Consider the following 25,836-nt stretch of genomic DNA (forward strand, 5'->3'; position numbering starts at 1 on the left):
GTGCAGCTGTTGTATAGGGCCCCGATGGCGAGCGTGGTCACGAATGGACGGGGATCTGCATATTTTCGGTTCCATAGAGGGACAAGGCAGGGATGCCCTCTGTCCCCATTATTGTTTGCACTGGCGATTGAGCCCCTTGCGATAGCGTTGAGGGGTTCCAAGAAGTGGAGGGGAGTACTTAGAGGAGGAGAAGAGCACCGGGTATCTTTGTATGCGGACGATTTGCTACTATACGTGGCAGACCCGGCGAGGGGATGCCAGAAATAATGCGGATACTTGGGGAGTTTGGGGATTTTTCAGGGTATAAATTGAACATGGGGAAAAGTGAGTTGTTTGTGGTGCATCCAGGGGAGCAGAGTAGAGAAATAGAGGACCTACCGTTGAGGAAGGTAACAAGGGACTTTCGTTACCTGGGGATCCAGATAGCCAAGAATTGGGGCACATTGCATAGGTTAAATTTAACGCGGTTGGTGGAACAAATGGAGGAGGATTTCAAGAGATGGGATATGGTATCCCTGTCACTGGCAGGGAGGGTGCAGGCGGTTAAGATGGTGGTCCTCCCGAGATTCCTCTTTGTGTTTCAGTGCCTGCCGGTGGTGATCACGAAGGCTTTTTTTAAAAGGATTGAAAAGAGCATCATGGGTTTTGTGTGGGCCGGGAAGACCCCGAGAGTGAGGAAGGGATTCTTACAGCGTAGCAGGGATAGGGGGGGGCTGGCACTACCGAGCCTAAGTGAGTATTATTGGGCTGCTAATATTTCAATGGTGAGTAAGTGGATGGGAGAGGAGGAGGGAGCGGCGTGGAAGAGATTAGAGAGGGCGTCCTGTAGGGGGACTAGCCTACAGGCTATGGTGACAGCCCCATTGCCGTTCTCACCGAGGAACTACACCACAAGCCCGGTGGTGGTGGCTACACTGAAGATTTGGGGACAGTGGAGACGGCATAGGGGTAAGACTGGAGCCTTGGGGGGGTCCCCGATAAGAAACAACCATAGGTTTGCCCCGGGGGGGAATGGATGGGGGATATGGAATGTGGCAAAGAGCAGGAATAACGCAACTGAAAGATCTGTTTGTGGATGGGAAGTTTGCGAGTCTGGGAGCGCTGACCGAGAAATATGGGTTGCCCCAAGGGAATGCATTCAGGTATATGCAACTGAGGGCTTTTGCGAGGCAACAGGTGAGGGAATTCCCGCAGCTCCCGACAGAAGAGGTGCAGGACAGAGTGATCTCAAAGACATGGGTGGGGGATGGTAAGGTTTCAGATATATATAGGGAAATGAGGGACGAAGGGGAGACTATGGTAGATGAACTAAAAGGGAAATGGGAAGAAGAGCTGGGGGAGGAGATCGAGGAGGGGCTGTGGGCAGATGCCCTAAGCAGGGTAAACTCGTCGTCCTCGTGTGCCAGGCTAAGCCTGATTCAGTTTAAGGTATTACACAGGGCGCTTATGACTGGAGCACGGCTCAGTAAATTTTTGGGGGTGGAGGATAGGTGTGCGAGGTGCTCGAGAAGCCCAGCGAATCATACCCATATGTTTTGGTCATGCCCGGCACTACAGGGGTTTTGGATGGGGGTGACAAAGGTGCTTTCAAAAGTAGTGGGGGTCCGGGTCGAACCAAGCTGGGGGTCGGCTATATTTGGGGTTGCACAAGAGCCGTGAGTGCAGGAGGCGAGAGAGGCCGATGTTTTGGCCTTTGCGTCCCTAGTAGCCCGGCGCAGGATATTGTTAATGTGGAAAGAAGCCAAGCCCCCGGGGGTGGAGACCTGGATAAATGACATGGCAGGGTTTATAAAGCTAGAGCGGATTAAGTTCGTTCTAAGGGGGTCGGCTCAAGGGTTCACCAGGCGGTGGCAACCGTTCGTCGAATACCTCGCAGAAAGATAGATGGAATGGAAAAAAGAAGGCAGCAGCAGCCCAGGATCGGGGGGGGGGGGGGGGGAGGAACCAGAAGGACTCTCAGGGTTGTTAATATATACTGTATAATGTGTATAGGTCGTTGCGACAGATAATTATATATTGGACTGTTAAAGTATATTTTTGGAGAGTGTTACTTGTGATAAGGCAGTTGCCAATTAGGGTTAGTTTTCATTTTTGTTATTTATTATTTATTCATTTTTTGTTTATAAAATAGGTCACTGTTATTTGTGTTGTTATAATATTGTGTAAAGGATGCACAATGTACTTTGTTGGTTGACCAAAAATTTTCAATAAAATATTTATTAAAAAAAAGAGATCAGGCTGTATGACCCACAGACCTCCGGGTCCTTATCCCGTTTCAGAATGAGCGAGATAGTGGCCTACGACATCGTCGGGGGTAAACTCCCTATGTCCCTTGCCTCGTTAAAGACCCTGACCAGCACCGGCCCCACTATCCCGGCAATTTTTGTAAAACTCCACCGGGTACCATCCGGCCCCGGGGCTTTACCTGACTGCATGACCTTCAGGCCCACCCCCCCCCCAATACCTCTTCAATCCTGACCAGGGCCCCCAGTCCGTCCACGAACCCCCTCCCCACTCTTGGGAAGGTCAGTCCATCCAGGAATCGCCTCATCCCCCCTCGGGTGGTTCCGAAGTGTACAGCTTCCTATAAAAGTCCCTAAAGACCTTGTTCAGCCCTGCTGGATCACCCACTAGATTACCCTCCCCATCCACTACCCTCCCTATTTCCCTAGCCGCTTCCCTCTTCCTTAGTTGCTGCGCAAGCATTCTACTGGCCTTCGCCCCACGTTCATAAATCGCGCCTTTTACCTTTCTACAGCCTTGCCTGTAGTCAGCACCCCAAATTCGGCCTGCAGCCTCTGTCGTTTCCTGAGTAACTCTGGCCTCAGGGATTCCTGTCCATCCGTAGGATTTCCTTAATCAGTCGGTCCGTCTCTGCCCTATCTGTCCTGTCCCTGTACGCGCGGATTGAAATCAGTTCCCCTCTCACCACTGCCTTCAGTGCCTCCCAGAGCACCGCTGTCGAGACTTCCCCAGTATCGTTCACCTGCAGGTGAATCTGCATGCATTTCCTCAGCCTCTCACACACCGCCTCATCCACGAGTAGTCTCAACTTCCAGCCTCCATGGTGGGCTCTGAAAGCTGTCCTTACAAAACTGCAGGTCTACCCAGTGCGGAGCATGGTCCGATATGGGCAGCACGGTAGCATCGTGGATAGCACAATTGCTTCACAGCTCCAGAGTCCCAGGTTCGATTCCGGCTTGGGTCACTGTCTGTGCGGAGTCTGCACATCCTCCCAGTGTGTGCGTGGGTTTCCTCCGGGTGCTCCGGTTTCCTCCGACAAACCAAAGATGTGCAGGTTAGGTGGATTGGCCATGATAAATTGCCCTTAGTGTTGGGTGGGGTTACTGGGTTATGGGGATAGGGTGGAGGTATTTACCTTGGGTAGGGTGCTCTTTCCAAGAGCCGGTGCAGACTCGATGGGCCAAATGGCCTCCCTTCTGCACTGTAAATTCTATGATAATCTATGGCGATTGCCGAATATTCTGCCCCCACCATTCCAGCCAGCAGGTCCCTACTCCCAACAAAGTAGTCAATTCGGGAGTACACCTTGTGGACGTGGGAGTAGTACGAGAACTCCCTCGCCGTCGGCCGGCTAAATCTCCACGGATCTGCTCCCCCCATTTGCTCCATGAACCCTCTCAGTTCCTTTGCCATCGCTGGCAACCTGCCCGTTCTTGAGCATGACCGGTCCAGGCTCGGGTCCAGGACTGTATTAAAGCCCCGTACATGACCAACTTACGCGAGTCCAAGTCGGGGATCCTCCCAAGCATCCGGCGAATAAAATCCACATTGTCCCAATTAGGGGCATACACACTGACCAGGACTACTCTCACCCCTTCGAGCTTACCCCTCACCATAACGAACCTACCACCCCCATCCACGACTGTGCCCTCCGCCTCAATTTGTACCCTTTTATTAATCAGGATCGCAACCCCCTCGTCTTAGAATTGTAGCCATCTGGGAAGGCTACGTCCCGATTACAAAATGGACACTTGCAAAGAATGCAGGGAAAATTGGACAATGCTAAGAAACAAGCAGGTGCAAGCTGTCTGTTGATTAGAACCTTAAAAACTCTCAGACAGGACAGAAACTACCAAACAATCTACATACTAATGAGCCATCTCCGGGGACAAAAGGGAAACATTTAGATACACAATGTTAAGGCAGACTCCCCGGCGCCAGAAGAAGCTAAGACAAAGCAGACTGACAGTCACCAGGACACGCCCAGCGATCAGGGAACCACCCCTCTACTGGAGGAAAATCGATACAGATGATTAGGAAAGACCCAATTAGTTGAGGCCAAGTTCAAGGCCCGCCCAAAAGCGCGTGAAGCCCTTTTTAGTATAAAAGGTATCCCCCAAGGGAGAATCACCCTCCTTTGGCTTTGGCTCTCACCGAAGAGAGAGACCTGCCTAGCAGCTGCACCAGACCAAGTAAGTCCTACGTCAACGCATGCTACGAGATAGACGCTCCTAGTTGCTACCCTGGAAACAGCTCAACCCAGCAGCCTCAGAACCAAGCAACGGCCATTGTTCCTCTGACTGAGTGGGCACCCGAAGCTAAGTATAGGCTTTAGTAATAGTGGTAGTTTGGTTTGTAGAGTTTATGCATGAGTAGGTTTGACTGTGTGTAAATAAATGAGCATTGCTTTTGAACTTACTAACTGGTGTATCGAGTCATTCATCAGTATTCGGTTCTGAACCTTGTGGCGGTGTCGAAAGATACCTGGCGACTTTGAGCAAGCGTGATTAAACAAAGCCAAATTAAGAGCCAACCAAAAGTTAGCAACATTTACTGGCGACTCTGCCGGGACTCGACATAGAAGTGGCCTAACCACTCCGAGAGAACCCAAAATTTGAATTGAGAATCCAATTGGGAACAAAAAGAAAAACCACAAGCGTCAAAACAGTACTGATCCAGCCTCTGAGATTCGGAAGTGTGTTAATGCATGCGTACTAACAGGGATATTAGGTAAACCGGAGAGATTTTGTTGCGTAAAACTGTCTGGAGATTTGTAGGCCGGAAATAAACGTAAGCCGTACCCGTGTTTACATCACTACTTTATCACCCCCTGTTCCAAATTCAGTAGAGGTCCTAGATAGAGAGAATGGCAATGAAGGCAATGGAACGCCTTATGAACCCCCAGGAATTCGAGGTCGCAGCGACCAGTAGGATAGGGCAGTGTCCCGTTTGGGAAGATGAGATCAGGAAATATCTCAAAGGGAAAGGATGGCCCCTTTGGAGTGAATTCTGCAATAATGAGGAAACAGGATCCGGGAGTATAGGACATACTTGGTGGGAGAACCTGTCAGAGATCCACAAGAAGAGCTTAGGGAAAGCTCGCAAGCCGATGGCAATCGTATCCTGTTTGGCACAATTGCGAGGCACAGAGGAGGTCGTTAGGACGCTCCGTAGAGAGATAGAGGAGAGAGACAGAAGTAGTGAGGTAGAACTGAGTGAGGTAGAGAAAGAGAATCGAGATCAGAAAGAGCAGTTATCAGCAAGGGACAGAGAGGTGGATGTTGCCAAGAGGGCACATCAGTCTTGTCTCGCACATTTGAATAGTTTTCAGACGCAATATTATAAGGCCTACCAGGACACGCAACGTGCGGTCTTGGTAAGACAAGAAACAGAACAGCAAGTTGAGAAATTGCAGAAACAGTGCAATGATTTAAAAGCAGCCCTACGAGCACTCCATACTTCCACGACGAAACAAAGGCAGAGCTCCGTAGACCACGCAAAGTGCCGGAAGCAAATTGCAGAATTGCAATCTCCGCTGTCCGTGCAAAATGGATTTCAGAGTACATTCGGACCCCAATTAGATCAAGAAAACGGCCCGACTGGCAGGAATTGAACGAGACTGCCCATAGATACGTACATGGGACATGTACGCAGGGAAAAACCCCAGAAAAAGAAAGCGCCCCAACCCCCAACCGAACAGGCAGAACACATCCCCATGAATCCTGTAACCACACACCGCAGGGCCACCCAATTACGGGACGCGTGTGGAAAAATTACACCGTTCCTTCCCACTTCAGACCCCCACCAATTTTTCCGCGAAAGTCAATCAACAGGCAACCATGTACGGCCTGGACGAAAAGGAGCTGGCAAAACCGCATTTATTTTTTATTTTTGAAATTTTTATTTTTAAAACAAATTTGTAACATTTACAGAGAGAAAAAAGGCCCTTAACATAGTGAAAACGAACAGTGGGGTAGATTAAACATGTTAATAAGACACTTTCCCTGTCAGCTCTGTTTGCCCATGCCGCACGTGTTCAACAAAAACTAACGTGGCTCTAACCCCCCTCCTCCCCCCCGCCGCCCGCGGGAGCTGCTGCTGTCGGTTTCCTGCGCTGTTCCCCGAGAGTCTGCAAGCTACTTTCTCAACAGGGGATCCCTAGTCACGCCCCCTTGCCCACTTAAGTCTCCTCTGCTCTACTTCTCAGCTGCCCACCCCCCGCCCCGACCTCCCCTGCGCCCCGAGGCCTGATCTGCCAGGTCCTGAACTTGGCCCTAGACCGCCCCTCCTCCTACTCTCGCTGGTGCCCACTGACCTACGCTAGCTATGCTGACCACTGACCTTGGCGCCTGTCTGTCTCCCGCCCGAGCGTTCGGGACCTCCTCCCACACACCAAGGACCCATTAACCTGATTGTCTCTTCCCGTGCCCTTTCAAGTCCCTTAACCAGCCCCGAGCCCATCCCCCTATCAGAGGCCCCGATTTCCCGCCAAAAGGTACCAAGTGCAGGGCCCCTCTCTCTCTCTCCCCCCTCCCCCCACCGATTTCCCCCCCTCTCCCCCCCACCGATCACCACCTCTCCCCCACCCCCACCACCTTTCCCCCCATCCCCACCTCTCCCCCCAACCCCACCCCACCCCCACCTCCCCCTCTCCCCCCCACCCCCACCTCCTTCTCACCCCCTCCCCCCACCTCCTTCTCACCCCCTCCCCCACCCCCCCACCTCCTTCTCCCCCCCACCCCCCACCCCCCCACCTCCTTCTCCCCCCACCCCCCCCACCCCCCCCACCTCCTTCTCCCCCCACCCCCCCACCTCCTTCTCCCCCCCACCCCCCACCCCCCCCACCTCCTTCTCCCCCCACCCCCCCCACCCCCCCACCTCCTTCTCCCCCCCACCTCCTTCTCCCCCCACCCCCCCACCCCCCACCTCCTTCTCCCCCCCTCCCACGCCCCACCCTCCCCCAACCCCCACCCACCCACCCACCTCTCCCCCACCCCCACCTCCTTCTCCCCTCCCCCCCCACCCCCACCTCCCCCCCACACCTCCACCTCGCCCCCCCACCTCGCCCCCCCACCCCCCCCCACACCTCCACCTCGCCCCCCCACCTCGCCCCCCCACCCCCCCCACCCTCGCTCGCCCCCCCCACCCCCCCCCCACCTCGCCCCCCCCCACCTCGCCCCCCCACCTCGCTCGCCCCCCCCACCCCCCCCCACCCCCGCCCCCCACCTCGCCCCCCCCCCACCCCCCCCACCTCGCCCCCCCCACGCCCCCCCACCTCGCCCCCCCCACCTCGCCCCCCCCCACCCCCCCCCACCTCCTCGCCCCCCCACCCCCCCCCACCTCCTCGCCCCCCCCACCCCCCCCCCACCCACCACCTCGCCCCCCCCACCCCCCCCCCACCTCGCCCCCCCCACCCCCCCCACCTCCTCGCCCCCCCACCCCCCCCACCTCCTCGCCCCCCCACCCCCCCCCACCTCCTCGCCCCCCCACCCCCCCCAACCTCCTCGCCCCCCCACCCCCCCCACCTCCTCGCCCCCCCACCCCCCCCACCTCCTCGCCCCCCCACCCCCCCCCACCACCTCGCCCCCCCCACCCCCCCCCCCCCACCTCGTCCCCCCACCCCCCCCCACCTCGCCCCCCCCCCCGCCCACCTCCACCTCGCCCACCTCGCCCCCCCCACTCGCCCCCCCACCCCCCCCACCTCCTCGCCCCCCCACCCCCCCCACCTCCTCGCCCCCCCACCCCCCCCAACCACCTCGCCCCCCCCACCCCCCCCACCTCGCCCCCCCCCCACCTCCTCGCCCCCCAACCCCCCCAACCACCTCGCCCCCCCACCCCCCCCACCTCGCCCCCCCCCACCTCGTCCCCCCACCCCCCCCACCTCGCCCCCCCCACCCCGCCCACCTCCACCTCGCCCCCCCCCACCCGCCCACCTCGCCCCCCCCACCCCCCCCACCTCCTCGCCCCCCCACCCCCCCACCTCCTCGCCCCCCCACCCCCCCCCAACCACCTCGCCCCCCCCACCCCCCCCACCTCGCCCCCCCCCACCTCCTCGCCCCCCACCCCCCCCAACCACCTCGCCCCCCCCCACCCCCCCACCTCGCCCCCCCCCACCTCGTCCCCCCACCCCCCCCCCACCTCGCCCCCCACCCCGCCCACCTCCACCCTCGCCCCCCCACCCCCGCCCACCTCGCCCCCCCCACCCCGCCCACCTCCACCTCGCCCCCCCCACCCCGCCCACCTCGCCCCCCCCACCCCGCCCACCTCCACCTCGCCCCCCCACCCCGCCCACCTCCACCTCGCCCCCCCCCACACCTCGCCCCCCCCCCCCACCTCGCCCCACCTCGCCCCCCCCCCATCCCCCCCCACCTCGCCCCCCCCATCCCCCCCCCACCTCGCCCCCCCACCCCCCCCCCACCTCGCCCCCCACCCCCCCCCACCTCGCCCCCCACCCCCCCCCCACCTCGCCCCCCACCCCCCCCCCCACCTCGCCCCCCCACCTCCCCCACCTCGCACCCCCCATCCCCCCCACCTCCCCCCTCGCCCCCCCACCCCCCCCCCTCGCCCCCCCACCCCCCCACCCCCACCTCGCCCCCCCACCCCCCCCCTCGCCCCCCCACCCCCCCACCCCCCACCTCGCCCCCCCACCCCCCCACCTCGCCCCCCCACACCCCCCACCTCGCCCCCCCCCCACCCCACCCCCCACCTCGCCCCCCCACCTCGCCCCCCCACCCCCCCCACCTCCTCGCCCCCCCACCCCCCCCACCTCGCCCCCCCACCACCTCGCCCCCCCCACCTGCCCCCCACCTCGTCCCCCCACCCCCCCCACCTCCTCGCCCCCCCACCCCCCCCACCTCCTCGCCCCCCCACCTCGCTCCCCCACCACCTCGCCCCCCCCCCCCACCCCCCCCACCTCGCCCCCCACCACCTCGCCCCCCCCACCTCGCCCCCCCCACCACCTCGCCCCCCCCCACACCTCGCCCCCCCCTCGTCCCCCCACCTCGCCCCCCCCACCCCCCCCACCTCGCCCCCCCCACCCCCCCCACCTCGCCCCCCCACCCCCCCCCCACCTCGCCCCCCCACCCCCCCCCTCGCCCCCCCCACCTCACCCCCCAACCTCACCCCCCCAACCTCGCCCCCCCCCACCCCCGCCCCCCCCACCCCTCCCACCCCCTCCCCCCACGCCCCCACCTCCTTCTCCCCCCCACCCCCCACCTCCTTCTCCCCCCCACCCCACCCCTCCCCAACCCCCACCCCCCACCTCCTTCTCCCCCCCACCCCCACCCCTCCCAACCCCCAACCCCACCCCCCACCCCCACCCCTCCCCCAACCCCCACCCACCCACCCACCCTCCTCCCCCCCACCCCCACCTCCTTCTCCCCTCCCCCCCCTCCCCCCCCTCCCCCCCCACCCCCACCCCCACCCCCCCCACCTCCTTCTCCCCCCCCACCCCCACCCCTCCCCCACCCACCCACCCACCTCTCCCCCACCCCCACCTCCTTCTCCCCTCCCCCCCTCCCCCCCCAACCCCCCCACCTCCTTCTCCCCCCCACCCCCCACCCCTCCCCCAACCCCACCCCCCCACCTCCTTCTCCCCCCCACCCCCACTCCCTCCCCAACCCCCACCCCTTCTCCCCCCCACCCCCACCCCTCCCCCAACCCCCACCCACCCACCCCACCTCTCCCCCCCCACCCCCACCTCCTTCTCCCCTCCCCCCCCCCCCACCCCCCACCCACCTCTCCCCCCACCCCCACCTCCTTCTCCCCTCCCCCCCCTCCCCCCCACCCCCCACCCCCCCACCTCCTTCTCCCCTCCCCCCCCTCCCCCCCCCACCTCCTTCTCCCCCCACCCCCCACCCCCCCACCTCCTTCTCCCCTCCCCCCCCTCCCCCCCCCACCTCCTTCTCCCCCCACCCCCCACCCCCCCACCTCCTTCTCCCCCCACCCCCCCACCCCCCCACCTCCTTCTCCCCCCCACCCCCACCCCTCCCCCAACCCCCACCCACCCACCCACCTCTCCCCCCACCCCCACCTCCTTCTCCCCTCCCCCACCCTCCCCCCTCCCCCCCTCCCCCCCCACACCTCCACCTCGCCCACCCACCCCCCACCCCCGCCCACCTCCCACCTCGCCCCCCCCCCACCTCGCCCCCCCCCCCACCTCGCCCCACCTCGCCCCCCCCCCCACCTCGCCCCACCTCGCCCCCCCCCCATCCCCCCCCACCTCGCCCCCCCCCATCCCCCCCCCACCTCGCCCCCCCCCAACCCCCCCCACCTCGCCCCCCCACCCCCCCCCACCTCGCCCCCCCACCCCCCCCACCTCGCCCCCCACCCCCCCCCACCTCGCCCCCCACCCCCCCCCCTCGCCCCCCCCCCCACCCCCCCCACCCCCCCCCCCACCTCGCCCCCCACCCCCCCCCACCTCCGCCCCCCCACACCCCCCACCTCGCCCCCCCCACCCACCCCCCCACCTCGCCCCCCCCACCTCGCCCCCCCACCCCCCCCACCTCCTCGCCCCCCCACCTCGCCCCCCCACCACCTCGCCCCCCCCACCCCCCCCACCTCGCCCCCCCACCACCTCGCCCCCCCCACCTCGCCCCCCCCACACCTCGCCCCCCCCTCGTCCCCCCACCTCGCCCCCCCCACCCCCCCCACCTCGCCCCCCCCCCCCACCCCCCCCCCCACCTCGCCCCCCCACCCCCCCCCACCTCGCCCCCCCACCCCCCCCCTCGCCCCCCCCACCTCACCCCCCAACCTCACCCCCCCAACCTCGCCCCCCACCCCGCCCCCCACCCCCCCCACCACCCCCCCCCCACCCCTCCCACCCCTCCCCCCACGCCCCCACCTCCTTCTCCCCCCCACCCCCCACCTCCTTCTCCCCCCCACCCCCACCCCTCCCCCCAACCCCCCACCCCTCCCCCAACCCCCACCCCCCACCTCCTTCTCCCCCCCACCCCCACCCCTCCCCCCAACCCCAACCCCCCACCCCCCACCCCCACCCCTCCCCCAACCCCCACCCACCCACCCACCTCTCCCCCCACCCCCACCTCCTTCACCCCCCCACCCCCACCCCTCCCCCAACCCCCACCCCCCACCCCCACCCCTCCCCCAACCCCCACCCACCCACCCACCTCTCCCCCCACCCCCACCTCCTTCTCCCCTCCCCCCCCTCCCCCCCCCACCCCCACCCCCCACCTCTCCCCCCACCTCCTTCTCCCCTCCCCCCCCTCCCCCCCCCACCCCCCACCCCCCACCTCTCCCCCCACCCCCACCTCCTTCTCCCCTCCCCCCCCTCCCCCACCCCCCACCCCCCCCACCTCCTTCTCCCCCCACCCCCACCCACCCACCCACCTCTCCCCCACCCCCACCTCCTTCTCCCCTCCCCCCCTCCCCCCCCAACCCACCCCCCACCCCCCCCACCTCCTTCTCCCCCCCACCCCCACCCCTCCCCCAACCCCCACCCCCCCACCTCCTTCTCCCCCCCACCCCCACCCCTCCCCCAACCCCCACCCCCTTCTCCCCCCCACCCCCACCCCTCCCCCAACCCCCACCCACCACCCACCTCTCCCCCCACCCCCACCTCCTTCTCCCCTCCCCCCCCCCACCCCCACCCACCTCTCCCACCTCTCCCCCACCCCCACCTCCTTCTCCCCTCCCCCCCCCACCCCCACCCACCTCTCCCCCCACCCCCACCTCCTTCTCCCCTCCCCCCCCTCCCCCCACCCCCCACCCCCCCACCTCCTTCTCCCTCCCCCCCCTCCCCCCCCACCTCCTTCTCCCCCCACCCCCCACCCCCCCACCTCCTTCTCCCCCCACCCCCCACCCCCCCACCTCCTTCTCCCCCCCACCCCCACCCCTCCCCCAACCCCCACCACCCACCCACCTCTCCCCCCACCCCACCTCCTTCTCCCCTCCCCCACCCTCCCCCCCCTCCCCCCCCACCCCTCCCCCCCACACCTCCACCCCGCCCACCTCCACCTCGCCCCCCCCCACCTCGCCCCCCCCACCTCGCCCCCCCACCCCGCCCACCTCCACCTCGCCCCCCCCACCTCGCTCGCCCCCCCACCCCCCCCCCCACCTCGCCCCCCCCCACCCACCTCCACCTCGCCCCCCCCACCTCGCTCGCCCCCCCCACCCCCCCCACCTCGCCCCCCCCACCTCGCCCCCCCCCACCCCCCCCCACCTCGCCCCCACCCCCCCCACCTCGCCCCCCCCCAACCTCTCCCCACCACCCCCCCCCACCCCTCCCCCACACTCGCCCCCCCACCTCGCCCCCCCCACCCCCCCCACCCCCCCCACGCCCCCCCCACCCCCCCCCCACCTCGCCCCCCCACCTCTTTTGATGCAGTTAACAAGTGTGTTTGGAAAATGGCAAGGCAGCACGAGCCCCCGCCACGCTCACAGTAGGAGAGTACGGAAATAGGATAGCTCAGTAGGAGACTTCTGGTTCGACCCCCGAGCCATTAGTACAGACAAACAGGTTAGGGCAGTCCTGCAGGAACATAAAGCAGCATTTGCACAGCACAAGCATGACTGTGGCAGTTTGGCTGGCTTTGTGAACATTACAGGTCCCGACCCTAAACCCCAGAAGCAGTACGGATTTCTCCAGGAAGCAGAGGGAGAAATCTCCAAAGTAATAGAGAGTTTGTTGGATCAAGGCGTAGCCTCCACCAACAACACACCGATTTACAAGAATGGGGCCTCCCACGCAGTATAGAGTCCGACAAGATTCCATTTCACCGGACGTGTAATGAAAAACGTCCTCACGATTTTCGGCATTAGACAAAAGTTCCATATCGCATACCACCCCAGTTAAGTGGTATTGTAGAACGAATGAATAGGACATTGAAAGCCACCCTCAGTCAAAATGGTACAGCAAAATAATAGCACCTGGGATTCAGTTCTCCCATTTGCTTTGATGTTTTTAAGAAACACGGTATCTACATCCACAGGATATACCCACCACACCCTCATGACCGGACGCCCCATGAAAGGCACTGAGTATTTACCAGGACTGGATTTGGCCAGCCCCGCAGTTACAGCCCTCACACATGAAAATGCGGTTACACAACTAGTACAGAACATAAAGGCAGCCCAACTCGCCGCAGCAGTGAGACTTGGAACCAGGAAGAAACAGAGCAAGGCTTGTTTCGACAAAACAGTACACGCCACTGAGTTTACAGTAGGGCAATGAGTTATTGCTTTCCCTTTACAACCTCTGTTCATTCCTCTCCCCAAAATTTTCCGGACCGTACTCCATTTTGGACAAAGTCAGCCCCTCAGTATACAAATTAACCTATCTCAATGGTAAGTCTGCATGGTTTCATATAAACCAGCTCAAGGCTTACGGCTCACAGAATAACCACACACACCACATCCTGCTCGCAGCAGCAGACGAGCATGCCCCGCCCACAGATGACGTTTTCCTACCCTCCCTCAACCACTCCAGCGCGCCCTCAGACACAACTTCAACTCCGCCCCCAGAGACACGACTCCGCCTCTCCCTTCCCTCAACCAGCAGCGACAGTGATAGCGATCACAATGACGATAGCCACAGCACACCACGTTACGACTGTACCCCTGCACCAGGCCCCACTCCCGGCGAATCTGAGCATGATTCTACCGACCCATTTGAGATCACTTATATCAAAGCCCCTGACCCAGATTCACCGCCCGACGATTACGGATTGAAGCATCGTAGCTCCAACCTCGACACACGATTCTGGCACCGAGACAATTCGTTCAGGCTCATCCGGAATGGTGAGATGGACCCCAATTTGCCCCAAGCAGCTTTAGCACGGTTACTACAGACAAGAGTTTGGCACCGGGAGAAGATGATGACTTAGAGTCTGACTCCCACCAAACCAATCCCTTTGCGACCCTGTTCGCTATTGAGCAGTGAGGTGTCCAGATGATGCAGAAAAAGGAACTGATGGAGATACGGTGTCCTTTCTGATGGAACCTGCACCATGTTTGTTGAATGTTTGTTCGTTAGTGTTCTCGTTAAGTGTTGTGTGTAAACTCGGAAAGTTTTTCACGGCCCCACGTCACCACTCCTTTAACGTCCCCCGGCTGTTAATGGCACAAGTTTGTCCCAGACAATAGTTCAGAGGAACTAGTTTGTCACCAGAACTTTGTTAAAGGTACAAGTTTGTCCCAGACAATAGTTCAGAGGAACTAGTTTGTCGACAGAACACGACTCATCGTTGCTCTCCTAATTCGAGAGGCAGCCCCACACGACGACCACATTCTTACCCGTTCTTGCCGGTTGCTCAGGCAGTGGAGAAACGGCATTGGTCCCCGTCCTGCCTGAGGACCCCCTCTGGTCAGCTACGCTAGGGTAGAGCACATACTGCATTGATCACCGTCCTACCCGGGGATTCCACCCATTTCTTACCCGCCGCGGCCCATACACACCCCATTTTGGCTTGTTACGTTCAAAATTCTTTTGTTTGGTTTTGGCAATCCTTAGGTTGCTTCCCTATGCTATTTACATCCTCAAATAGTGGGATGGTAAATCACACAGGCTGCGAGATGGCTCGCAGTACGGCAGTATTTTTCTTAGGTGTCTAGTCCAAATATTCGTTTTTTTAAAAAATGAGGGAGTCACAGATGGTGACCAATTATAAAGGGAAATTGGCAATAAAGGACAGACAGACATACGAGATCTTAAGCAAGATAATAACAGAAATTATGCTTGTGTTCACAGAACTCCAGAAACTCAGGAACCCCAGAGGAAGACAAAGAAGAAAACCGACAAAGATGAAGACAGCCTTTGTGTTCACATTGATCTTAGCGGGATCCCTTCAGTTGCGCGCGGACGCTACCCCCCTGACCCCTACCACACAAACCGTAAACCCGTGTGACAGCTAGCAATACCCCGACCTGGTGTGATAAGTTTATCACCTAGAGGGTGGTGGGTGCCTGGAACACTTTGCCAGCAGAGGTGGTAGAGGCGGGCACAATAGCATCATTCAAGATGCACCTAGACAGATATATGAACGGGTGGGGAACAGAGGGAAGTAGAGCCTTGGAAAATACGCGACAGGTTTGGATAAAAGATCTGGATCGGCGCAGGCTGGGAGGGCCGAAGGGCCTGTTCCTGTGCTGTAATTTTCTTTGTTCTTTGGTACTCACTCTCATATGTAGCCGAAGCACTCTGAGTGCTGGTGATACTTTGCAGTGGCGTGCAAACGTTTAGAGTCAGGAAATGGCGAAGGAGAGCATAATGCTCTCGCACCCCGGTATACAGGTTTAGGTCCCCCATTTTCGGACTTCATCAGACCCCCGAACGCATTGGGACGGATTAAAGAGCATCAATTTTGTTTCATGTATTCTGTGGAATAAAGAGATGTAAACCTCTGTCTGACTGCCAGGCCAGAGAAATTTGTGTGCTGCTATTTTGTACAGTTTAAGATGTATAGATTATTTTTGGATTGTTTGAATGAGGATAGTTCATTGAGAATAGTTAGAGGTTCCAGGTTTTTTATTTTTCTGTAATGCATGTATTAATGTCATAGCACCTCAAGGAGTTTTATGATAATGAATGTATTTAAAATGGTTTAGGTAAAATTGTGTTGCATAGGATAGGACAGTGTAGAGCCTAAGTATGGGTACTCCGGTGGTCAGAAGATGAAGACGACATAGTAATGTGATCCTTCACGCTTCGCGTTGAGGATCACAAGGAGGAGTGTCGCCATCTGGGATGGCCACGTCCCGATTACAAAATGGACACTTGCAAAGAATGCAGGGAAAATTGGACAATGCTAAGAAACAAGCAGGTGCAAACTCTGTCTGTTGATTAGAACCTTAAACTCTCAGACAGGACAGAAACTACCAAACAATCTACATACAATGAGCCATCTCCGGGGACAAAAGGGAAACATTTAGGTACACAATGTTAAGGCAGACTTCCCGGCGCCAGAAGAAGCTAAGACAAAGCAGACTGACAAGTCACCAGGACACGCCCAGCGATCAGGGAACCACTCCTCTATTGGAGGAAAATCGATACAGATGATTGGGAAAGACCCAATTAGTTGAGGCCAAGTTCAAGGCCCGCCCAAAAGCGCGCGAAGCCCTTTTTAGTATAAAAGGTTTCCCCCAAGGGAGAATCACCCTCCTTTGGCTTTGGCTCTCACCGAAGAGACCTGCCTAGCAGCTGCACCAGACCAAGTCCCAAGTCAACGCACGCTACGAGATAGACGCTCCTAGTTGCTACCCTGTAAACAGCTCAACCCAGCAGCCTCAGAACCGAGCAACGGCCATTGTTCCTCTGACTAAGTGGGCACCCGAAGCTAAGTATAGGCTTTAGTAATAGTGGTCGTTTAGTTTGTAGAGTTTATGCATGAGTAGATTTGACGGTGTGTAAATAAATGAGCATTCCTTTTGAACTTACTAACTGGCGTATCGAGTCATTGATCAAGTATTCGGTTCTGAACCTTGTGGCGGTGTCGAAAGATATCTGGCGACTCGTGAGCAAACATGATTAAACAGAGCCAAATTAAGAGCAAACCAAAAGTTAGCAACAGAATCAAGCCTTGAATGGAAGACCTGACTGACCCAGCCCTTCCTTAACCTAACCTGGTCTGCCAGTTTCAGGTGCGTCTCCTGCAGCAAGACTGTGACCGCCTTCAGAACCCGCAGATGCGCAAACACACGCGCCCTCTTCACTGGCCCGTTTAACCCTCTAACATTCCAGGTGATCAGCCTGGTTGGGGGGGCACTTCGCCCCCCCCCCCCTTTGCCGATCAGCCATCCCCTTTCCTTGGCCAGCCCCCAGCCATGTGTCGCGCTTCAGCTGGCCCGCCTCCTGACCGGCTCCACCCATGACCTCCTCACTGTTACTATGCCCAGTTTCCATCCCCGTCAGCAGATCAACTCCCCCCACCCCACCCCCCCCCCCCTCCCAACACCATCCTATCACCTAACACCTGCTCTAATCTAACTATATGGACACCCCCCCACCTCGGCGCCCATTGACTAGTTGCACTCAGCTAGCCTGGGGCTCCCAGCCTCGGCACCATCACGTCTCCCACCCATTATTCCCAGTCACCCCTCCCCCGACCCCTCCACACCACTTCCCCAGATCAGCCCTACGTAAGCAAACACTCTATACAAGTCATAAACAACCCCCACAATAGCACCATTCAAGTTAAACAAGAAAAAAAGAGATAAGAAATAACAGGCCCTCTTCAGTCCTTCCCATACAGACACAGAAAAAGATTGCACAAAGTTCCCCTGAAGCATCCATTTTAACCCAACGCTTTTAACTGTTTTCTTTATTAATGTCCCCCCAACCAAACTCCAACTAATCAAAGAGCCCAAACAGGAAACATTCGGGTAAACCACGCAAAAAAAAAGAAGATACATCCTTACCACCCTCCAACCCCCCAACAAGGTCGAAAAAAGAAACGACAAAAACTGACCCAAACATGCAGGCACTTTTCAAAACGTGAGAGATACCATATATACTTAAAAGCTCTAACATGAGTCCAAACGTCCTCAGCTCAGGGCCAGCTCTTGCTTCTTAACGAAGTCCATCGCCTCTTCGGGTTCCTCGAAATAGTGGTGCTGACCCTTATACGTGACCCACAGTCGCGCCGGAAAAAGCAGCCCGAATTTCACCTTGTTTTTATACAGCATCTCCTTCACCTGCCTGTAGCCTCCCCTCCTCCTGGCCACCTCAGCGCTCAAATCCTGGTACACATGGAGGGTGGTATTGTCCCAAATACAGCTTAGTGTGCTCTTTGCCCATTGCAGCACCCGTTCCTTGTCCAGGTACCTGTGAAAGCGTACCACCATCGCTCATGGGGGACCCCTTGTCGCGGCTGCCTCACCTACACTCTGTGTGCCCTGTCCACCACCGGCGGGCGCGGGAACACCTTGTTCCCCAGCAACTTCGGGAACATACCCTCCACATATGCAGCAGCGTCTAGCCCCTCTGCCTCCTCCGGGAGGCCCACAATTCTCACATTCTGCTGGCGAGATCTGTTGTCCAGGTCCTCCAGCCTTTCAGAAGCAATTTTTGCTGGTCCCTCAGCCTCCGAATCTCCACATCCGCCACCGTTTGAAAGTCAGCCTGCTGCTCCACTGACTTCTCCAACTGCTGGAGCTTCTCAGCCTGATCATCCAGCCTTTTTCCCATCCGGTCAATCGACTTCTGAAGCGGCTCCAAGTTGTCACGCTTCAAAGCCAAAAAGCCCTCCTGCATAGTCTGCAGCAGCTGCTGCATTGTGGGCTGGGCTGTCAGCGCCTTGCTCTGAACACCAGCCATGCTGGTCTCTCTCACAGCCTCCACTGTGCCCTTACTCAACCACTTCTGCTGTTTACGGTCCCTCCGGCTTCTTAGGTCCATACAATTCTGTATGGGTCCAGTGCCTGAATACTATTGTTTTCCAGTTCCGCGCTCCAAAGCGCAAAAAAGTCAGGGGAAAAGGTCCAAAAGTCCAACCGAAGCGGGACCCACCAAATATGCTACCTACTCCCTCATAGCAGCCACCGGAAGTCCAGATAGATAGATTCTTGATCAGTCAGGGAATCAAGCGTTAGAGAAAGGGCAGGAAAGTGAATGTGAGGAATGTCAACTCAGCCATGATCCAATTGAATGGTGGAGCAGGCTTGAGGGGCCAAATGGCCTGTGGTGATATGCCTGTAAGCAATATCATAGATGGATGGTGTGCGCTCTCCAACCAGTAGGTGGCGGTGCAGACATACCATGTGGACTCAAGACCACGGTCATGTGACCACAGACTCCCATATAAGTGGAGGCACATCCGGCCATTACCAGATGGTTGCAGGAAGTGAAATGAAAATCACTTGTCACAGGTAGGCTTAAAATGAAGTTACTGTGAAAAGCCCCGAGTCGCCATTTTGGGGAGGCTGGTAGTAAGACATACAGGTGAACAGTCATGCTAGGTTTAGTTCTAGAGGCGTACAAAGAAACTCCGTGATAACCTGCTCTGTAACAGATTGCTGTCTTACCACATGTGACTGAATAAAGATCCTGGTTTGGACAAGTCAAGGTGTTTGGTGGATTCCTTTGCTAGGCATAGTAGGCCAAACACAATATGGCCTACTCTTGTTCCTATTTCTTTTGGTCTTATGGAAGTAATGGAAATGTTGTATGATATCTAAGACAGTATTTGGCCATCGTAAGTCCAAGAAATCAGCACCCAGGAATAGATACCCAACAATCATTAGTAGTTGGATGTTAATTGAGAACTTCAAAAGTAATGCTGGCAGAAACTCCTTTTTTACAGATCCTCTCTGCTCATTCCAAAAATGACTTGAAGACTTTTGAGTTCAGAAATTCTAGAAAAAGTCATACTTTTACATGGAGCACCTTGGTGATCTTCTGTCTTGTGTGAGATATTTGATTTGTTACAAGTCATTCATTAAATCCAAATATTTCTGAGCTAAATTTGAAATGGTTTATTTGCATTTAGTTATTATTTAATGGTATTGAAATACTGGCTTTGATTTAAAAAAGGCTATTAGCATTTTTTAAAGCAACAGCTTAAAATAGTCACAGAAAAGGTTGAAATGATTTAACATTACTTTCTGCAAACATAAAAGATATCTTTAGTAACATCACTATAATTGTCCGTTACTGTTGCTCCTTGAAGTGGTTGTAATGAATTCTGAATGAAGGAGCGAGTAAGACTGTACCTTCTTCAGTAATTGCAGTTGTTGTATTCCATCAGTGAGCTCTGCACATTCCAGCAGCAGAATTGCAAGACCATTCTCCTCACCAGTTGTTAAACCTGAGAAAAAAAGAGAGCAATCAATTTTTTCAATAATAGTGGGGGGCAGGGTTAATTGCATTTTGCATGTTTATGTTCTTTGGCATTTTGTCAATAGAGTATACATTACTCAAAATGTTTTATTGTAATCATGCAGACACAACAAAGTCAATAAGACCATTTACAGAGCTAAATTTTGAAACACATCAGCTTCTCCAATTATAAAACTTATTTCTTGTGTAACATCTTCAATTAGTTCACAATGTTATAAAATCCAGGAGCAAAACTCAAGTGATTTGTAGTGACCTGAAACATACTTGAAGCAATATCATGATCAGCTGCAAAGAGTAAAAATTATAATACCATTTCAACTATTATCAAAGCTTTGTGTCCAAGTCTTACAAGAAAATTTGACCATTGCTGTTTGTAATATATATATATAAAAATGATTTGGAAGAAAATGTAGCTGGTCTGATTAGTAAGTTTGCAGACGACACAAGGCACTCAAGAAGGCATACAGCATGCTTGTCTTCATCGGTCAAGGCATTGAGTATAAAAATTGGCAAGTTATGCTTCAGTTGTAAAGAACCTTAGTTAGGGCACATTTGGAATATTGCGTACAATTCTGGTTGTCACATTACCAGAAGGATGCGAAGCTTTGAGAGGGTACAGAAGTGGTTTACCAGGATGTTGCCTGGTCTGGAGGGTCTAAGCTTTGAAGAGAGGTTGGATAAACTTGGATTGTTTTAACTGAAACGACAGAGGTTGAGGGGCGCCCTGATGGAGGTTTACAAAATTATGAGTGACATGGACAAATGCTTTCTCCCAGGATGGTAAAGTCAATTACTAGAGGACATAGGTTTAAGGTGCGAGGGGGAAGATTTAGAGATGTGTTTGGTAAGTTTTATTTACACAGAGTAGCGAGGGCCTGGAAAGCACTGCCGGGGAGGTGGTGGAAGCAGATACAATAGCGCCGTTTAAGAGGCATCTTGACAAATACATGAATAGGATGGGAATAGAGGGATACAGACCCCGGAAGTGCAGAGATTTTAGTTTAGACAGGCATCATGAACAGCGCAGGCTTGGAAGGGTGAAGGGTCCATTCCTGTGTTGTTCTTTGTATAGGATTTAAACCAGACCTGCCAGAGTACTGACAGGTGGCCTTATTTTTAGTGATGCCCTTTGGATAAGGCATTGAAATAACTGCCTGTCCTAAATGGTTCAGGTGCATTGGAAATGTCATGACACAATTAACAACTTCTGAAGGGAGGAATGTTGGCCAAAAGCTCCAATCATTGCCAAGAAACAGATTAATGAGTTCATCTCTTTCCTTTTTTAAATCTTGCCATGCATAAGGCAGCTGACACAACTGCTTGTCAGCAGTTGCACTTTAAAATAATTTACTATTGTGAGGCACTTTAGAAATGTAAGCATTTCTCAATTTTTGTCGTCATATTTTAGAATCAAAGAATGGTTATAGCACAGGAGGGCATTAGACCCATCATGTCCATGCAGGTTCTCCCAAGAGCAACTCAGCTGGTGCCACCCTGTCCTTTCCAAGTAGCCCTGCATTTATTTAAACTTTCAGGTGGTTATCCAATTCCTTTTTGAAAGTCACAATTAAATCTGCCACCACCACTCTCAGGCAGTGCAATCTAGATCCTAACAACATATGGCATAAAAACATTTTTCCCCATGCCAGTTTTGGTTCTTTTGCCATTCATCTTAAATCAGTGCCCTCTGGTTCTTGACCTTTCCACCAGTGGTAAAAGTATCTCCCCATCTACTCTGTCCAGACCTGTCTGGATTCTGAACACCTCAGTCAATCTTCTCAACCTTTCTTCTCAAGAGGACAGTCCCAGCTTCTCAAAGCTATTCACATAACGGAAGTCCCTCATCCTTGGAACCATTCTCGTAAATCTTCTACTGCGCTCTCTTGATGGCCTTCATATTCTTCCAGGTGCAATGACTAGAATTAGACAAGGTACTTAAGTTGAGGGTAAACCAGTCTTCTACAGTAGCTTTGGCAAAGTCATCCAGACTCCAAACGTCAGCTCCGCTTTCTTCCACAGATGCTGTCAGACCTGCTGAGATTGTCCAGCATTTTGTTTTTGGTTCAGACTTCTACACTTGGTGCTTTATACCAGTATAATAAAAGCAAAATACTGCAGATCCGAAATAAAAACAGAATGTGCTAGAAAAGCTCTGCAAGCCTGGCAGCATCTGTGAAGAGAGAATGGAGCTTACGTTCCAAGTTCAATGACTCAACTTCTGCTGCCAGAGCTATTGAGTTTTTCCACCTTCTATTGTGATTTATATGCCAGTGTCTGATTACATCATTTGAACCACTAGTGTTACAGATTCAGGACAAACTGCATTTTATTCCATTTAACACATTTGCAGACAAGCACTCCATCAGGGTTGTCCAAAATTGTGTCGGGCTGGGAGCCCAGGTGCACCAGTACTTTATTCACTTGATTTCTTGGTTGTCGACCCGGTTTGAAAAGTGCTGCTGGTGGATGGATGCTAAACATCTGCCGGCCCCCCGAGGTCAGGATCAGGGTTTTTATTGAACTGTGTAGATGTTGCCCTGGGTTCCAGTTTGTACTTCTGCGGCCTAGGATCGGCTCGCTTCTCCAGCACATTGAGGAAAGCCGGTGTTTGCTAAGTAGTTTCTGCTGCAACAAACAAGTGTTTACTCACATCGCAACCTCGCCAGTTCACGCTCATCGAGAACAATTCGCCCAACGTGGATGTCTTTCTTCTTCTTTTGAACCATCTCCACCCCAAATTATTTCAAAACGCTGAGAGACCAAAGTTGGCAGTGGCTCGGACTGTCCTGTTATGTGCTTCGCCCTGACAAATGTGACGGTGGGGGGGTGGCAGGCCTACTCTACGGTTTAAGAACCAAAGCAATGTTAATCCGCTTCGTTTAGAAAAGCGCTTTCATTGCCAAGAACCCGACTCCAGCCGCGTCCACGAGGGAAAGCTGCCAACAGCTGCGTGCGTGAATGGTGCGGGTAACTTGCGGGGGGGGGGGGGGGGTGGGGGGGGAGAGAGTTAACGTCGAAACGGCCCTCGCGTCCAACCGTCACTCAATCCCCGGCCCCTCCCCTCTCTGGCCGAGGTCCCGCCTTCGCCCAACGCCCATTGGCTTGGAAGCACTTCCGGGAGCTGTTTTCCGCCTGCCGATTAATGAAAGCGAACGTCAATCGGAGCTCCGCTTCTCGCCCCTCCCCCCCACCAGGTGGATGAGCTCGCTGGCGAGCAGCTCGAGTGTGGGAAAGTTCTCGTCTGGTGCGCAACGCTTGTTGCGCGTGATGGAGAGAGCGCGCGCGAGCAAAGCTGCAGCTGACCCATTACACCGCCCCCCCCCCCCCCCCCCAGTCTCCTTCGCCGCTTCATCCCGCGGGTCTAACCAGGAGGGAAAGGCACCTTTAATCAAGTAGGCGCTTTGCCAGCAGTTTGACCCGAGAGAGAGGGTGAGTACTGGACACTGTCTCTTGCCTCCCCAGTCCCCCAACATTTCCAGGATTTCTTCTACATCTGATGTCACTCACGGACAGGGTGGAAAAGATGAGGTTGAGGCGCAGATCTCCCCCACTAACAGAATATTGAGTGGGAAAGCTTCTGAACGGACCGTTATCAAACTATTAGGGAGAGTTACTTACTTGGCAAATGTCAAATTTGGTAAATATCAAGATATGAGATGGGTCTTTTGCGGGGTGATCTTCGCTGCAATCGATATCCCAAAGTACGGGACTAAATTGTGTTTGGAAATTGTAGGGAGTTTCTGTTCTGTTAAAGAAATAAACGACTTCATTGTGAAAGCCACTCCAGTTTGGGCAGAATTTTTGCGTCGGTTGCAGTTTTGTTGCAGACCGGACAACTATTTCGCCTATAATATCAACAGACTAGCATAATATCAACGGGCAATTTGTTGCTTTATGAATGGATTGTGGAATTTATTTTCTTAGTTGGTAAAATAATAGAAGCCAGAGCCACTGGAAAGTGTTATCATGTCGATGTTTGAAGCATGAGTTATGATAGGATTTAACATAATCTAACTCTGCTGTACGGCATATTTAATTGTATTCTAAAAGACAAACTAATATTTTTCACATATTTTCAAGTAAAAACCTGACTGGTTCACCAATGTCGGTAGGAAACTTGCCATCCACACTCCGTTTGACCAGATGAGATTCCACTCTCACACCAATGTCAGTTAATAACTCTTGACTGGCTCTGAAACTACTTGGCAACTATCCAATTGTTTAAAACTCATTCAAGGGAAGTGGGCGTGGCTGGTTAGGCCAGCATTTGTTGCCCATCCCTAATTGCCTTTCAGAAGGTGTGGTGAGCTGCCTCCTTGAACCGCTGCAGTCCATGTGCTGTAGGTAAACCCACTGTGCTATTAAGGAGAGATCCAGGATTTTGACCCAGCGACAGTGAAAGAACAGCAAGATATTTCCCAGTCAGGATGGTGAGTGACTTGGGAGGGGAACGTCCAGGTGATGGTGTTCCTGTGTGTCTGCTGCCCTTGTCCTTGCCTTCTTGATGGTAGTGGTCATGGGTTTGGAATGGGCTGCTTAAGGAGCCTTGGTGAGTTCCTGCAGTGCATCTTGTAGATGGTACACACTGCTGCTACTGTGCGTCTGTAGCGGAGGGAGTTAATGTTTGTGGAAGATGTGCCAATCAAGCAGGCTGCTTTGTCCTGGATGGTGTTGAATGTCTTGCGTTGTTGGAGCTGCACTCATCCAGGCAACTGGAGAGTATTCCATCACATGTGGGGAGGTGGATTTGAGACCAGAGGAGATCAGCCATGATCTGATCGAATGGCGGAGCAGGCCCGAAGGGCTGAATTGCCTATTTCTGCTCCTAATTCCTATGTTCTTATCACAATCCTGACTTGTGCTTTTTAGGTGGTGGCTTTGGGGAATCAGGAGGTGTTATTCACTGCAGAATGCCTAGCCACTGACCTGTTCTTGCAGCCACAGTGCTTATGTGGCTAGTCCATTTCAATTTGTGGTCAATGGTAACCCCCAAGATGGTAATAGTGTGAGATTCAGTGATGGTAATGCCATTGAATGTCAAGGGGTGATTGATTTTCTCTTGTTGGAGATGGTCATTACCTGGCACTTGTGTGGTGCAAATCTTGCCACTTGTCAGCCCAAGCCTGGATATTTTCCAGGTCTTGCTGAATTTCAACATGGACTGCTTCAGTGTCGAAGGAGTCGCAAATGGTGCTGAACATTGTGTAATCGTTAGCGAACATCCCCACATCTGACCTTATGTTGCATGGAGGGAAGGTCATTGATGAAGCAGCTGAACATGGTTTGGTCCAGGACGAATTCTGCAGTGATGTCCCGGGACTGAGATGACTGGCCTCAAACCACCACAACCATCTTCCTTTATGCAGTCCCTGTGTGGTAATGTTTATGGGTTTGGAAGGTATGTCGAAGGAGCTTTGATGAGTTCTTGATTAAACTACTACAAACAGTAAAACCACACAGACTGCAATGGTTCAAAAACTGAACTCATGATCAACTTTGTAGGGTAACTAGTGGTGGATAATAATTGCAAGCCTTGCTAACAATCCCAAAAATGATTGAAAAGAAAACATATTATCTATTATTGCTGACATTGGTCATGTCAAGGGGCTGATTTAGCACCGTGGGCTAAATAGCTGGCTTTTAAAGCAGACCCAGGCAGGCCAGCAGTGCAGTTTCAATTCCCGTATCGGCCTCCCCGAACAGGCGCCGGAATGTGGCGACTAGGGGTTTTTCACAGTAACTTCATTTGAAGCCTACTCGTGACAATAAACGATTTTCATTTTCATTTCCACAGGTGCTGT

The 25,836-nt window shown here is 55.6% G+C and overlaps 2 protein-coding genes across 7 annotated transcripts in view; one reads left to right on the forward strand and one right to left on the reverse strand.

Annotated features, from left to right (window-relative positions):
• thada (THADA armadillo repeat containing) overlaps window positions 1-23,014 on the reverse strand; it is an 820,576-nt gene extending 797,562 nt beyond the window's left edge. For all 5 annotated transcript variants that reach the window (XM_072510451.1, XM_072510443.1, XM_072510470.1 and 2 more), the window contains exons 1-2: window positions 22,686-23,014; window positions 19,909-20,003 (exon numbers count right to left, since the gene is read on the reverse strand). In XM_072510451.1, the coding sequence (XP_072366552.1) occupies window positions 19,909-20,003; window positions 22,686-22,761 (171 nt within the window). In that variant the 5' untranslated portion in view covers window positions 22,762-23,014. The remainder of the gene's footprint in view (window positions 1-19,908; window positions 20,004-22,685) is intronic.
• A 341-nt stretch (window positions 23,015-23,355) lies between these two features.
• Window positions 23,356-25,836, forward strand: part of plekhh2 (pleckstrin homology domain containing, family H (with MyTH4 domain) member 2) — a 241,439-nt gene continuing 238,958 nt past the window's right edge. The window contains exon 1 of one of the 2 annotated variants that reach the window (XM_072510490.1): window positions 23,356-23,464. The gene's annotated coding sequence lies outside the window, so the exon portion shown is untranslated. The remainder of the gene's footprint in view (window positions 23,465-25,836) is intronic. The other variant, XM_072510480.1, reaches the window with a different exon arrangement.

The sequence above is a fragment of the Scyliorhinus torazame genome, chromosome 1 (genome assembly GCF_047496885.1).
Source record: "Scyliorhinus torazame isolate Kashiwa2021f chromosome 1, sScyTor2.1, whole genome shotgun sequence".
NCBI lineage: Eukaryota > Metazoa > Chordata > Chondrichthyes > Carcharhiniformes > Scyliorhinidae > Scyliorhinus > Scyliorhinus torazame.